Source organism: Hetaerina americana, unplaced genomic scaffold (genome assembly GCF_022747635.1).
Source record: "Hetaerina americana unplaced genomic scaffold, ioHetAmer1.1.p SCAF_3, whole genome shotgun sequence".
In the NCBI taxonomy this organism is placed as follows: Eukaryota; Metazoa; Arthropoda; class Insecta; order Odonata; family Calopterygidae; genus Hetaerina; species Hetaerina americana.
The window spans coordinates 82831292-82847271 of NW_027286874.1; the positions used below are offsets into that span (position 1 = coordinate 82831292).

The 15980-nt window shown below is 32.6% G+C and overlaps 2 protein-coding genes across 2 annotated transcripts in view; one reads left to right on the forward strand and one right to left on the reverse strand.

The window, feature by feature from the left end:
* Positions 1 to 5647: 5647 nt before the first annotated feature.
* On the forward strand, positions 5648 to 10294 carry LOC139690905 (uncharacterized). Its single transcript, XM_071588524.1, has 4 exons — positions 5648 to 5717; positions 8626 to 8729; positions 9449 to 9538; positions 9850 to 10294. The coding sequence occupies exons 1-4, from the start codon at positions 5653 to 5655 to the stop codon at positions 10173 to 10175; spliced, it is 585 nt and encodes a 194-aa protein (XP_071444625.1). The 5' UTR covers positions 5648 to 5652; the 3' UTR covers positions 10176 to 10294.
* A 3446-nt stretch (positions 10295 to 13740) lies between these two features.
* The window catches only part of LOC139690570 (carnitine O-palmitoyltransferase 1, liver isoform-like), a 128386-nt gene continuing 126146 nt past the window's right edge, over positions 13741 to 15980 (reverse strand). The window contains exon 14 of the mRNA XM_071588044.1: positions 13741 to 15520. Coding sequence (XP_071444145.1) covers positions 15332 to 15520 — 189 coding nt within the window. The 3' untranslated portion in view covers positions 13741 to 15331. The remainder of the gene's footprint in view (positions 15521 to 15980) is intronic.

Below are 15980 nucleotides of genomic sequence, written 5' to 3' on the forward strand. Positions count from 1 at the left end.
CTCCAGGGCTAATGGTGAAACTGTTAGTGAGGAATGTCAACTTGCCTAGAGAAACCTAAAAGGAGAATACCTTTATCAACCTCATACCATGGAAGCCTACAGGAACCTGGAGATAGAATGCTTTCCAAGTTAATCTTATTTTGAAATTTCATTGAAATATTCCTTTTCTATTTCATCAAATCAAGCTTTGAATTGATAGCTGTGTTTTTTTGTTGTTTCATTGATCTTACATTACATATCAATGCTTACACTTACAAGAATCATCTGGTTAATTGCCATTCAATATCTGGATAAGGATCTTTTAGGAAATGAAGTCCTACACAAGCTTGTTACTAGTTGAAGGGGATGAAATAGAGAAACTTCAACAAGCATATTGAGAGACTGTCTCTCAGTTTTAGAGGGAATGACCCATTTTTACATTTATCCACTCTGAATTGAAAAATGCTCATGGAACAAAAAAATCTTAACATATCTTCACAATATGGATCCTTCTGTATGCCTGAAATTTTATATTAAAATCAATAATTATAGGAGTGCCTAATCTCTCCCTGGTTGCTTCATGCAAGTACCATATTTTCCCATCGATAACGTGTACCTTATGTATAGCGTGTATCTAGAACTTAGAAGTTATCATGAATTTCTATGGATACCGTGTGCCCTTTTTCTCATGGATTTTTGGGATGAAATAACTGTTACAGTAGCAGATCTGTATAAAATAGAATGCAATTAGAAAGGCATACTTCCAGATTAATTTATTGTTGTGAGACTCTTCTTTAAATTATTGTGTGCATAAGTGTGTAAGTGTTTGGATATTTTCAATTTTCATTTTACATAACATGCGTCGACATTTTTTTTGGTCATATGAATATTTTTGTTTAGACAACGCGTGTGTTATCAATTGGAAAATACAGTATTACCAGAAATGCTTAAACGTTTGACAAGATCTAGATTACATATTCTTTCACCTCCTTGGTAAAGTAGAGTATTTCTGCACATTCAAAGGCTAAGCATCAGAAGAGGAAACAGTTCTATAACCCAACTATAACTGTTGTAATACCTTTACTGATGTCAAAATAATTGAAATGAAATTATATAGCTAAAAATAAAATGTTTTCTATTTTCTGTGTTTCATGATGACCATGTTCTATGTAACATGCCTGACCAACAGAACAATATAATAAATAAATTGTGTATATGTATGTTAAATCTAAAATTTGTGCAAAATAACCTTTCAAAATACAATAGAGTTCTGTTTAAAAGTTTTTCAAAGCCAGTTAGTGAGCAAATTCTTAAACAGGAATATTTATTTCATTTTAAAAAGGAATACAAATTTGTTTCATCAATACACTAATAGTTTAATTAAGCCAATGCAAAGATTCAAAGTATGAATCAAGATTTGATTCTTCCGTGAGTTTTTCCTAGCATCACAGAAAATAAATTACCTTCTTCAATTTCTTTAAAAATAGTTTCCGGGATGACATGAATATTACCAATAAATTTGCAAAATATAGCTGGCACATTTAGAGCCTCATCGGAAAAAGGTGCTATACTAACTTTCCCCTCATCTTCACTGTCTGACACATGCTAGTCCTTATATAGTTTGAATTGACCTTGGCATGAAATTGTCATCTGTAGTAAAATCTTCAAACCTACCAATGAATTCAAAACTTCCTTGCCCATTATACCACTCATCCCACACCCAATCTCCTTTATAGTATTTTGGGTTGGAGTATTTTCTAGTCAGTAGAAAACAGATTGCACCATAAACAGCATATTAATGAATTGATTTTTTTGGTGTATTTACATTGGTATTGCCCTTTGGATGATATCACTATAATAACTACAATCAACATGTATTCCCCATAGCTCACGTCTTCTTATCACCTCAGTAGACAAAAATCACTTCATAGTACATATTGATAGAACTAACAACAACAGACCAGTCAATAGATTGAAACTTGAAAGGTTTATTTAATCTCCAGGCTAATAAAGATTTTAAAATACGTTTTTAAAACATATAACACAACAGAGTAAAATTTCATAAAAACACAAATGTAATATTTGTATCATGGGATTAAGAATTTTTATATGGAAAAACTTTATATGCAGTCACTTTACATCCAGGAAAAATCTGGGTATACCAAATGAGAATTATTTTTAATCTTAAAAAAGTAGACTTCTTAGGGAATAAAACTATTATACTATAGACAAAGACTTCTGACATTAGTACCACTGAATATTATTATCATTTATTTGTTCTTAGAATTGACAGGTAAGCAATGGTTAATATATATATGGACATATAATATTCTAAGGCTATTTTGATTCTCAAACTAATTTCATTTTAAATTACAGACACATCTTTAAGAAGTACTTTGAGGCGTCTCTTCCATAATAAAATGATAGTTGTAAATTTAGTGTCTTCAGTTTTTCTTGAAGCAGGATTGAATAATTACATGGGTCTAGAAGAAGTTTATTTGGAATCAGTTTACCAAATACCCAAACAGAAATCACTGCAAGGTCATGGCATGGGAAATTTTAATGATCCTTGGATATCTCGGCTCATTTCAGGTATGGCATTATGAAAGATGACCTCAGGAAGAATAAGACGCATTATGTATAATATTTTCTTAATCCATCAGGATTTTTTAATACTCTATAATATGGATTTTAAATTGTTAAAATTTTGCATTCAACGACTAGAACCTGATTCCATGAAAAATCTTGTACAAAAGGCATATTTAATATGTATTCTAGGAATGCTGAAAGCTCCATTGATTGCTATGACAGTGATAATATCTGGACTTCTCATCTCTCGAATAAAGCCAAAGGCAACTGCTATTGCTGCATGGACTGCATCTATGGGATTATTATCTGGAATTATTGTAATCATCACACTTTTTATAATATGTCCTTTGAAAATCAATGGAGAAATTAATGGCAGGTGAGTATTCATGGCAGGTGGCTGAAAAATAAAACAGAGTGAAGCATTATTCATCCTTTGCATTATAGATATTAAAAGTGTATCTGTAGTTTCAACTAAATTCTCCCATGGCATAGCATTTGCTGCTCACAGAGTGTTTCTTTTAAATACTTTATTATGTCTCAGGGCATATATTTACTCACAGTGAACTTATTTTGATTTCTGATACAGCTGCAACCGGCAAGAAAGGCACATAATATTGTCATTGAACTAGTCATTTTTTCTCTATTGAGTATTAAAAAACTTTTATTTTAATTGTGTTATCATGTCTGATTCATCTTGTATACCTGATATATATTCCTGTACACTTTCAGGCTCAAAAAAGTTTTTTGAAGAGTCACATTAACTTTATCAATTTTACAATTATCATAGGTATCTACAATTTCTTTTTTTGATCTGCAATTCTCCTGCCAGTTCCAATGATGGATTTCAATAATCCAAAGCTATATCTAGATCTGAATAAATACAATCATTTGCACTGCTGTCTGGCATTGACTTGCTGTAGGATTAATTTTGCTGGGTAGATTCTTGGATATTTTCCCCATTTTGTTCCAGCAGAGCCACATTATTTTCAAACACATGCGCACATTTTTCAAACTTATTGAGCACATCCAGTTACTTATATTCTTTCACTGAGCAGATATAACGTTCTGTTTTCTCAAAATAATTACAGTATTTCACAGATGGCATTACCCAGCTAGTCCTTTCCTCTTAAACTGCCACATTTCAAAGGTCAAACAGATTTCACAAATATGGTTTGACTGCATACTTTACTCATCTACATGTAAAGACAAGTGAATAAGAAAACTTGAATAGATTTTAGAAGAGGAAGTCAGCAGTTGAGATCATCTAAGTCCAATATTCTCAGGTCTACATAGATGCAAGGACTACAGTGTTAGAATTTGCTTACTTTTAGTGAAAGAGAAAGATCAAACGAGTTTACAGATCAACATCTAACAGATGGAGCACTGCTTCTGAATAACGTTCTACAAAACAAGCAATTAGAGATCAGACTGTATACTATTGAAAATTTGACACCAGTGAAATTTGAGCCTTGATCCTCAGCATGGGACCCCTTGCCACCCCACTAATCTGATCCCATAAGCAAATTGCATTTGCTTTGCAATGTTATGATTGCATAATATACATGCTTTTTTTTTAATTGGAAATCCAATGCGACAGATATGGGATGAGAATCAATATTAATAAAACAAAGGTTATGTGATTTTCTTTAAAGAAAAAGGCTGAGCTAAATATTAAAATAGGAGGGCAAAAACTAGAGCAGGTAGAACAGTTTACGTATCTTGGTAGTGTCTTGGACCAACACGGTCAAAGTAGTAGGGACGTAAGGAGAAGAATTGCGCTAGGCAAAGAGGCTTTCACAAGGAGGAGGGAGTTGATGACAGGGACTTTGAGTAAGGATGTTAAGAAAAGACTCATAAAAACTTTGATATGGAGCGTAGCTATGTACGGTGCGGAAACGTTGTCATTGAAGCAGGAGGATAGACTTAGATTGGAGGCTTTTGAAATGTGGGTGTGGAGAAGAATGGAGAAGGTGAAATGGACAGAGAAGAAAACAAATGAGGAAGTACTTGGTATGGTGGGCGAAAAGAGGGGTTTTTTGGGAGAAATCCTATGGAGGCAGGAAAAATGGATGAAGGGCATATTGATTGGTAGTGGGATGTTGAAGACTGTAATAGAGGGGAGAATGTTAGGCAAACAAGGAAAGGGCAGGAACAGGATAGGCATGTTGGATGGGATGAAGGGAGGAAAGAAGTACTCAGAGATGAAGAGGGACTTATGTAGAGTAGGATGCGGGATTTTGGGTTTGTTAGGAGTCACAAAATATTTATTTGGTACTTGTGTCCATCCAAAAACCTACCTTAACCAGTAGATTACCTTAAAAAATATGCTTTTTATACCAGTATGAGAATATGATGATACTGAAACCTTTACTGTACACAAACAAGTTCTTGAAAACCCTGCATAAGAATATCCACTATTAAACTAATTATTACTTTTATTTCATTTTACATGTGAATTTTTTCAATATTTCAGACTTGACCTGGATGACTTGTGTAACATTGATTGTCACTGTGATGAAGGACTTGCAAGCACAAAGTTTCCTTCATTTGTAAGAGCTACCTCTGCAATATTTACTCCAGTGTGTGACGAGGAAAAGAAAGAAACTTACTTCTCTCCATGTTATGCTGGTTGCAAAACAACATATGATCAAGTAAATAATATTCAAGTAAGTGAACAACACTAAATCATAAATTTGATAATGGGACATAAGATTAAAAATAGATTAAATTAAAAACCTTTTCTTAACTAAAGATTTATACATAAGAGTTAATCAATTTGAATGTACCTAATCAGTTTTAACTGCCAACATAATATTCATGTCTGAATAAAAGCATGGCTTAGGATAACCAAAAGTAATTTACAAAAACTCTAGAGAATATCCAATTTTTTAAAGAAAACTCACATTGAAAATATTTCAGCCAAAAAAATAACTTCACATTTCCTTTCTTTATCATATGCAAACACAGGCTTTTGAAAACTGCTCATGCATTGTGCAGAATTCTGGCCATCAAAAGGCAACAATGGGAGCATGCGTCATTGGTAGCTCAGCTTCCTGCCAGTTTGGATGGATATTTTTTCAAGTAATGTTAATTTTGGTTCAAGTTTCAATTTCATCTGCTGCAGTTGGAAAACTTTTACTGTGCCTAAGGTAAGTAAAAGATATCTAAAAAAAGGATCATCATTGAAAATGCACCTATTGCGGTAGATTTTGAATGATCCCCAATGACTACATAGAATTGAGTACCTAATATATTTCATATGTAATTCCTCTTCTTTGCCCTCTTATTTTCTTGTTTAGTTCTTCATACTTCCTACCTGCCTTCATGCCATCTAAAATGCTATTTCTATTCTTTCATCTCCCTAACATTCTCTCTCCTATTACAAATTTTAACCTCCATACTGCTCAGTACTTCCATCAGATTTCATGTAGTAACTTCCTCTCTTCTTCTACCATATTTTAAACTTAGATAGTTGGCCTTCCTCCATTTTAATTGTTAAGAGGGAAACAGGGACAGCAAAAATTCACACCCATGTTCCTTTTGATTCGGAAACTTTCAAAAGCTACATAATTAATTCTGTAAACAGCACTCTGTCAAGAATCATTAGTTCAAGCTGTAATGCTGTGATGATATATAATAAGTATCCTGACATTCCTGTCCAATTTAAATGGAGGAGGATCACAGCAAGGGACATAATCAATGCAATAAAAACTTTTGCATTTCTGTCAATCAAGACATCAATGGACTCTCAAATTATGTAAACAAGTCAGTTGTCTATCAAATTGCCCCTCCTCTATCTATTTAATTAATGCTCGCTTTTATTCAGGAAACTTCCCAGACTCACTAACATTCTCTAAGGTAATTCCAGGGTTTAAATGTAATACAACTGTTCCCAACAGCAATAGCCCATAACCATTACATCATTGTTTGCTGAAATGATTGAAACCATTGCCTTTACTCAACTTCTGGAACATTTTGGGAGTCAAAATCTATTTACCCTTTTCCAATTTGGGACTTTCCCATTGAGTCTTTCACTGAATCAGAGATTTAAAATATAATATGCATTTGATGGTGAACAAAGTGCCTCATTCACTCTGCAATTTTTGGCTTTGTGACTTCAGCATTTGGCTGAGTTAATCACTCAATCTTAAGCTAAATCTTCAGTATTATGGTTTCCAAGACATGAGGTTTAAATCATGGGATCTTACTTAACTGACTGAAAGCTTACGATTCAAATGCATCGTAATCAATCTGTTTTCTCATCTGTGAAACATGAAATACCTCAGGGTTCTTGGCTAGAAATATTAATTAATGACTTAACATAAAATTTAGAAAGTATTGTAAATGAAAATTCATACTATTTGAAAGTAAAAAATATTCTAAATAAATAAAATGAGTGGACTTGGCGGCATATTTGCAAATAAGCCATTACCCCTAATTCAGATTTCACATAATAACTGCTATACATGACTGCCAACATATTGGTAACTAGGGATTCCTTCCATAAACTTGCTGATGTGGGACCTTCCTGGTAAAATAGAATGGATAATGTTGTAACAGTTGCCTTTCATTACTACAGATAAAATGAGTGCTCAACCACTCACCAGATCTATATTTAATAATCCACTTCCAATCTTTTGGTTCAATGCTATTGCTTTCCCAAGCTGAAGTTATGACCTCTACTGCAAATCATCCCAAAATTATATCTCCAGTAATCTCTACTATCTTTTCATCTCACATCACATAGCCCTAGCGTATATTTGTTCTCTCCATCTCTTGCCTGATATTTTGTATTTTTCCAGCCCTAGTATTACAAATTCCTCTTCTGACTGTGTTTGTCTCCTTCTGTGTCGATTCTATTGCTGTTAGTTCTGCTGCACAAGCATTGTGATGACAACCACAGGGGTCTTGCCAATGGACCACATGGGTCGTTGATTGATAGTATATTTATGCCCATCAAGATTTCAAGGTAGAAATAATCTTGTCTACAACAGTAGTTATTGGAGGGCACTTAGAAGAAGAGGGCATCTGATTAGCACATTTGAGGCATTTAAATTTACTGAAGACCATAAATGAAGGGTGCACAGTGGGAAAGAATAACAAAATCATGAAACTTATGGTGAACATGGAGACCTCATGAAGCATAGGCTTTGCAGAATAATGAAATAAAAATATCATGACATTCAATACTTTTAATTTAGATAAATCCCTTCAATGGGTTCATTTGAATGAAAAGTGTGAAATATTACCACATTTGCTTTATTACAAAGAGTAAGGCCAAGGATGAATAATGATTTGCAGGAAAGATGTAAATGCAAGGTTCTATGAGGGAATAGAAAGATTGGCAGGGAACTGAATAGCTGCTACAACCAACCCTCAAATTGATAATCCACAAAGATGAACAAATTAGGGCTGATGTTAAAATATTTCTTCCTCTCTGGATAAATAACCCATTCTTGTGACGGTTTTCAGGCATCCTTGAATACAGGAAAATAATCTAAAAACAGAATGTCACAAGTAGACGGTGCTTCATAATCTTCAGGGAAATTTTCACCATATGGGCAGTACATGTGAGAAATAGTGGAAAAAATAAAATGGCAATATTCAATTTCCTGATGCAAGAATTGGTCAAGAAACTTTAAGCATTCACTGTAAATTCATATTCTGTACAAGTCATTCTTTCAGTTATTTTCAACTTTTCATATCACCTTTCAAAGAGAAAATGTGTGCCTACACAAAGTTTTTAAGTTGTTAAGTGAAGTTTTATTCATGTCTTCCAAAAACTACCTGGCATTGCATATCGACAGGTACCTGCAGTCACATTCTGCAATCAAAGATAAGGTTCCATTATTTTTACATCTCGTAACTTTATTCAGTTATTTTTCTGCCAGCAGAGTTAATGTAAGGTGAAATATAATAATTTTTTCACAATGTTTTCTAATTCTATATCGTTTATTGACATTCAAATTTTGTGATCATAATGCAGTAACAATACCAAAACTAAAAGCAATTTGCCAACAATATCTCATCATACTAATTTATGCCATTCCACTACAGGTGTGTTTTACCTCAAGACAAACCAATGGTTTTTGGGCTAGAAATGGCAGTAACATCATTTTTCACATTTGTACCATTTAAAATCATATACATAGGTTTGCAAGGTATTTATTTAATTATATATATTTTTCCAAAGCCCCTAAATGAAGTTAATATGTTATTTTACTTAAAATCTTTTGCACAACCCATGGACTGCAACTGCTTTTAATGCAACCTTTGACTCCTGAAGTTCTAATTTTTTATTCTAATGATCTATGAAATTTGGCATTTAAATTTCATTACTTTCTAGTAATTTGAATAACTTTTTGGGTAAATTTAATTAAGGGTGTCTGTTTCTTAGTTACTTTATCTACATCCTTAATATTGTAATCAAGCAATCAAAAATGGATGAATTAAATTTTATAATTACAATTTTCTTAATAAGGACCACAAGCTCAGAAAATGTTGTACATCTCATTGATCACTAAATTATGTACATCACTGTGCTAGGGAATGAGAATAAATTCCATCTCTTAAGAAAGAGAATCTGCATTCGATCAAGCCAAAGCAGAGCACTTCTGGTTGCTCAGTAATTTTTGAAGGTCAAAAGTCCTATTTTTTAATGTATATAGGCTATTTGCCTCTCAGGAACACACAGCATTGCCAAAAAATTATTATTTACAATCATGTGCTTGTCTAATTGAATTTTAAATTATACATATATGCCATGAATTCATAATACTAATATTGACTTAGTTGATCAATGTATACAACAAGTATATGTGATTGTATTTTAAACCTTTAAAAAATATTTATTCATCAATTTGTAAATATTTTCCATCAGATATAGCTTGTATGAGTTGGACAGAAGCAGGAACGTGCCAAATGCATCACTCAAAAACACTTGCTTTATCAGTAAGCATTTTGACTTCATGTGAGTATATGAATTTTACACAAAGATAATATTGAGATGATTTTGGAATTTGCTATGCTTTTACTTTTAATAAACAGTTGCGTAAGAATAAATATTCCGCATACACATTCATCCTAACATTATCAATTGGTAGCAAATACATGAAGTAAAATAATTATTACATTGTTACTCATTAGTAAAATTAAATAGGTATGTAGGTACTATTTTCAGACTTAAGGCATGAGAATTCATAAATGCTAGTATCTTAATGTTTACTTAAAAATTAATATTATAAGAGGAACAATGATGCATATTATACTCATTCTTTATAGGTTTGTTCCTGATTTCTGGTGTTTTCATGGTTTGGGTAGCAATAATTGCACAAGATTTAGAATTATATGAGAATTATGAGGAAGATGAAAACTATGAAGATGCAGGAAATTATGAAATAAATCATGATGATACATTAAGAGAGCGACGGTTTGGGACACCTTGGCCAAGCAGAAAAAAAATGAATAGATTCAACGAGAGTGACATTCATCAGCCTGGAGTGATTCCTATGATAATCTCTCATGCTCCACCAAGTAGTGCTATGGAAGTTAGCTCAGCAAATTTAGACTCTACTTCAGATAGACATGATGATATTACTGATTTATGAGAAAAAACCTACTGCAGAACATTTACATCTGATGAAAAAGAAACAAAGACTTTTCTCAAAGAGTGAAACAAATTTCTCCTGAATTAGTAGTCTAGTCTTTTATCCAAGTTTAGCACAGACTAAAGGCCATTACATTTTGTACGAAAAATAGATTTTCACTATGAAAACATTGAAAATTTCTAAATGATTTGTTATGTTTATTAATGTATAAATGAATGCATTAATTGTTTTAATAAAATATTAATGCTTTTATTTAATTTTTTCCATAGTTAGAACTTTATTTTAAAGATGTTCATAGGTTGTGATCAACGCATTTACAGTTAAGTATGTTAAGTTCCTCCATCTTTTCAATTTTCCAAAACACTGCCCGTACAAGGAATATTTGCCTTCTGACACGATTAGAATTATATGCTCCCTTGGACTAACTCAGGCTTGAGACTTCCAGGACATAAAAAAGGCAGCTGCTTCAAAAGCTTGTCTCAATATACAACATCAATGCATTGTCATCATGAGTCCTATGCACTACTTTCCTCATTTTAGGCAAGATGTCATTTGTTTTCAACAATAAAATTAATGTGTCACTTGATGGAACAAAGGGCCAAGTCAAAATGAAGTCCATACACTACCCGTTATGCCACTCAATTATAAGCAACTCTTGATAGACCTTTTCTGTTCCATGCTCTTTTGTCTTCTTGTGGTGCACCCTTAATAGCTTCTTGCTAGAAAACCAAAATATGTCATCCACAATATTTATGTCAATTAGTGAATTGCGATATCTCTTGTAGCAATGATAACCTCCATGATCATTACTACCCATATTCTTAGGTAGTTATGGGCAAGTCCAACTGTAAATAACTTTCCAGTTTTTTTCCAAGAAAGAATCAAAGGTCTTCAAACTTAGATTTGCATAAAGCAGTTTATTCTAGGAATAAAACAACTCAGTGAAAAGTAGCAACTATCAATTTTAATTGCTAAACAAAAGAGTATTCATTGTAAGGGGTACAGTTAAGTAAAAGGGAGAGAATATCATCTAATGTGAAAATCGCTTATCAGCGCTTCTTAAGGAAATATTTGGGGCAATCTCATTGACCCAAGGTGCATTCTTTTATACTCGATTATGAAAGAAAAAGTTACCCTGAATTTCTTGTGCATAGCTCCAAAAAAATGTTGTGTGTAATATACACATGGTCAATCGGGCAACCAATACATACTGTAATAGCATAATCATTGGAATATTTCATGCTGATTTCAGGATTCAGTTTCCATGATTTTTTCAAGGGCATAAATATTTAAGCACTGTGAAAAAAATTTATGAGGGTTATCCTTTTCTGATACATTTAGAGACCTTACAAAATAATAGACAACTGACTGTTTTATAAAATTTTTCTGAATACCTGTAAGCAGGTACATTCATATTTTTTTTAAATACTGCAGCAGCAAAGTTTTAAACTTTAAATTGAAGTTGTGACTTTAAGCCCCACCCCCAAAACCAACACATGGCATCTTGGAACAGAGTGATGTGATCAATACCTATTTTGGTAACTAGTCTCCATGGTTGAACATTGAGATTTAACTTTTATCTGGATATGCATGTGCTGCCCACAAGGTCCATGTGGTGCTGTTGCAAGTAGTGAACTTACACCCCTCACTGTGGCTTGCAGGGTGTTATGTAGATGTAGATGAGATGTAGATACGAGGCTTATACATAGGTGGTGTTCTATGGCCCCCCTGAGCCGAGCTTGCTGTTATCTGCCTAAGCTTTGAGTTAAACCTGACTTAGCTCACATTAGAAGCAAGTCATTTCTCATTCTAGCTCATTCTCTATCATCACAGTTCATACCAGCTCATGCATTCTCACTTTGCATCTGCTGCTAACCCATCGTCATAGTGGTAACTATGAGTGCTGGTACTTTGCCTTCATGAAAAAACCATCTTGTTCATTTGACATGCTATAAAAGTTGGCATTGTTTCTGTAAATATAACTGACAGAATCAGTAGTCAAATCAATGTAAATTTTATTAATGGAGAAATATACCTAATTCCATTGCAGAAACAAATGTAAGACAGATACTATTGAGTTGAAACATATTTTCAATTAATTGTCCAAATTAAATTATTGAGTAGTGTATCAGTGGCAACAATCAATTAATGATTTGTTTATAGTAATTATAATCTCATTCCTCAAATCACTGAAGTTGCTAATATAGTTAAAGCCCTTGGCTGTCTCAACAATGAATGTCTGAACTGGCTCTACTACGAATATCTTTATTTATTAATTTAGCATTAGTCCAAAAACAGCACATTTTGGCCTTTACATTGTAACATTAACAATGATAACAATGGTCACATTTACAAACAACCAAGCCCCAGTTGAAGTAAAACCCACCCAGGTGGGAATCGAACCCGTGATCCTTAGAATAGCAGACAAGGACGTACCCCTGCCACCAACAGGTTTGGCCCAATATATCACCAGCAACTCAAAAGCAACTATAGAATCTTGAGAATTACAATAGAATCAACTTTTCTATTTCTTCTTAAAACATATCCCGTAAATCTATTTCTATCATAAAAATTCTTTAATTTCATGAAAATACTTTGATCAAGCATCAGGATTATTATTATTTTCACTTTAGTAATATTATTTTTCATTGATTTACTTAGCTAATTATTGAATTTTCACTATCGCCTCAACTAAATACATCAACAGTCTAAATAGCTGTAATTTCAGGAAAGAGTCATCATAAAATTGATCCCAAAAAATTACTTCAAATCTTCTATATCTTCCCATAAGAACGAAGTAACAAAAATGGTAGCCATAATGCTCAACAGCTAGAAAAAAAGTATCTAGGTGCTGACAGAACATACTGTTCTTCCACTATCCAACAAATGCCCTATCAGTCCTCATGGATTGATATGTTATCATCACGCATTAGCAGTATGCATGTAGGTATATAATGTCTGTCACTCATGCTTCAGCCAATAGGAGAGGCATTTCCATAGTGTGGGGATATATCAAAACTTTGCAAGCTTCATTTAATTTTTACACTAAATCAATGAATGTCAGAGAAAAAATATTTCTATAGCATTAAGTACCAAATATTTTGAGAAATATAGGTATTAAACTAAAATTATGAGTATTTGGAACATACCCTATTCCCTATGTCATCTCATCCAACTAATTGACTTAATAGAGAGCTAGTAAGAAGACAAATACTGATACTCTCAGAAGACAAAAGAAATGATGATTCAATTGACAAAGTCTCTTGAAGCTAATGTTAGTGCTAGTCACAGCATACTTCATTGCTGTCTTGACTCAAAAAGCCTGAAGAAGTACCAAGGAAACTTAATAGGCCATTGGTGCTATAGTAATGAATACCATAAACATTCGATATTCATTGACGTTACTGGCAATTTTGCAACCTCTTCAGCGTGGCACCACCCTTCCAATCTTTAGCAAACACTTTTCAATTTCCAATTAGAAGAAGATAAAAATCATCTTCAGTGCATTAAAGAGGATAATAAGTTTTTCTTGTATTTTCTCCTCCAAAAATGAAAAGAATCACAATTGCTTATGATAAAAATTTATTTTATGTTAAATAAATGAATGAGGAATGAAAAATGATGAAATAATTAGCAAATACCTTGCACATTATATTGCCTGTAAAGAGGGAATATAGTCATTTCATTCTTATTCAGTGCAAATGGCACAAAAAATACTAGGCAGTATGTGTTTCTATGTTCAACCATTTATAGAGTTTTACAATTAAATCAGAATCACAAAATAATAAACAATACATTGTGGTGCATAAGACAAACTATAACTCTGAAAATAGATCCCAAAAGTATGGTTTCTATTAAATATTAGGTATATACAATTTAGTTAGTGTCATACTTTACAAATTACTCATATCCAATTAAACCATGAATGTTCACAATATATACATCAGGTTATCACTCTGAATGTAAGTCTGCAGTATTAGTAGTAACTATTTATATCATTCAAAATACATATTAGGTTCTACTAATATACATTATAGAATGTATTTGTAAAAGCAACTGCCTATAGAAAGGTATATATTAATTATGCTCATTAGAGTTGAAATAGGTACAATTAGAATACCAAATTTATTTATGCTACCAAAAAGAAGGTATATTTTTCCAGTGATTATATAAATTTTTCATTATTATTTTTGATAATCCTCAGCTATTGCTCATGATTATCCAGTGTCAATTCTATATTCAAATTTGAGTAGCAGGGCAACTGAATGAAGATCAGATAAAAACATTCATTTTTGACATTGAAAAACAAGGTCAACATAAAAACCTCCATGCATGGTGGTTGCCATGCTTATCATTGAATCTTATGCCACACACATATAAACAGTTTATTTTTGATTTGACATTATTTTTTGCAAATCTATGTATAGCAGTCTATAGATTGAGACCATTTACATAAAAGATGTAATTCAAGCTAATAGTTAAAAGATGACAAAAATACATTCATTTTTCTTATGTACAGCAAAATATTTCATGTCACAAGTAATTAAACCCCTTCGGTCATAGAGCAAATATATGTATAGTGCATAAAATTTTTAATCCATCACACATGAGTGAGAACCACTGCTTAGACAAAACAACAACAAATAACACTTTTCATCACTCCCAAATGGCCCATTTTTAGTTGGCTGGGGCACATAGTGGGGACCCCACCTTCTGCATATTACCACGTCTTTTTCTTGGTCAGTTTTATTAAAAAATTTAGAAGGATAAAAATTTGTTGGGCTATGTGTATATAAATTTGATTCCACAATATATGTGCACTCAATTTATCCACTATTTAGTTAATGAATCCTTAAGATGATCAAAAAAGATAAATGGACCAAAGAAAAGTTGATTCCATATATGAAATATCCTAAAAAAATTCCCTTCACAAATGCCCAGCTATTTATTCATTCCTATCAGACCATACTAATTTAAATACCCACTTACTTCTATCCAAGAGCATTTAACTTCCTGTACATATCATAAACCATTGGTGAGCAGACATCAAAAGGCACATATGCCATCATATCACAAAGAACTCTTTTCCCTGAAAATCATGTGAATTTGTTATGAGTAGCACTGGAGATGCAAACCCAAGATTTTACTTTTCATGATCAACCCTCAAATAGGGTTTTAAGGTCATTTAAGCTGGTAAATATTTTATCTACAAATCTATCAGAATCTGTAAGATTTGATGAGTGCTTGGAGGAAACATGGAAAAAGATTGAATGGTCAGATGGCAACATGTATGATACACCATAGCCATCATCTGAAACAGGTCCAAAACCTCCACCAGGGCTAACCTGAAAGGAAAAAATAGATAATTGTAGTATTACTAACTCAACCCCATTGATGATAAAATTCATTATTATTATTAAATTTTATGGTGAATATTGAAATATGGGTCGAATTAATAAAATATATGTGAATGTGAATTTCTCACATTTCTAAATTTGATTCTTTAAAATGAATTCATCCAAATTAGATTCTAATATGAGAGCCATAAATGATGATATTAGAAAATTTACATTTCCCAGCAAAACAATCATTGATTTTAATGGTTTATCTACAGAACTATTCTAGCCATTCGTAAACAATGTACATAAACATTTTTAAGAGAAGGTACAAAACAGTTTGAGATAATTGTATGAATGAATAAAAGTGTATGCATGAATTTAAACTGAATTGATGTTACCACCAGGCAAACTGCCAACTTGAAACCATTTACTTTAATAATAATAATTACAGCAGATAAAATGTTTA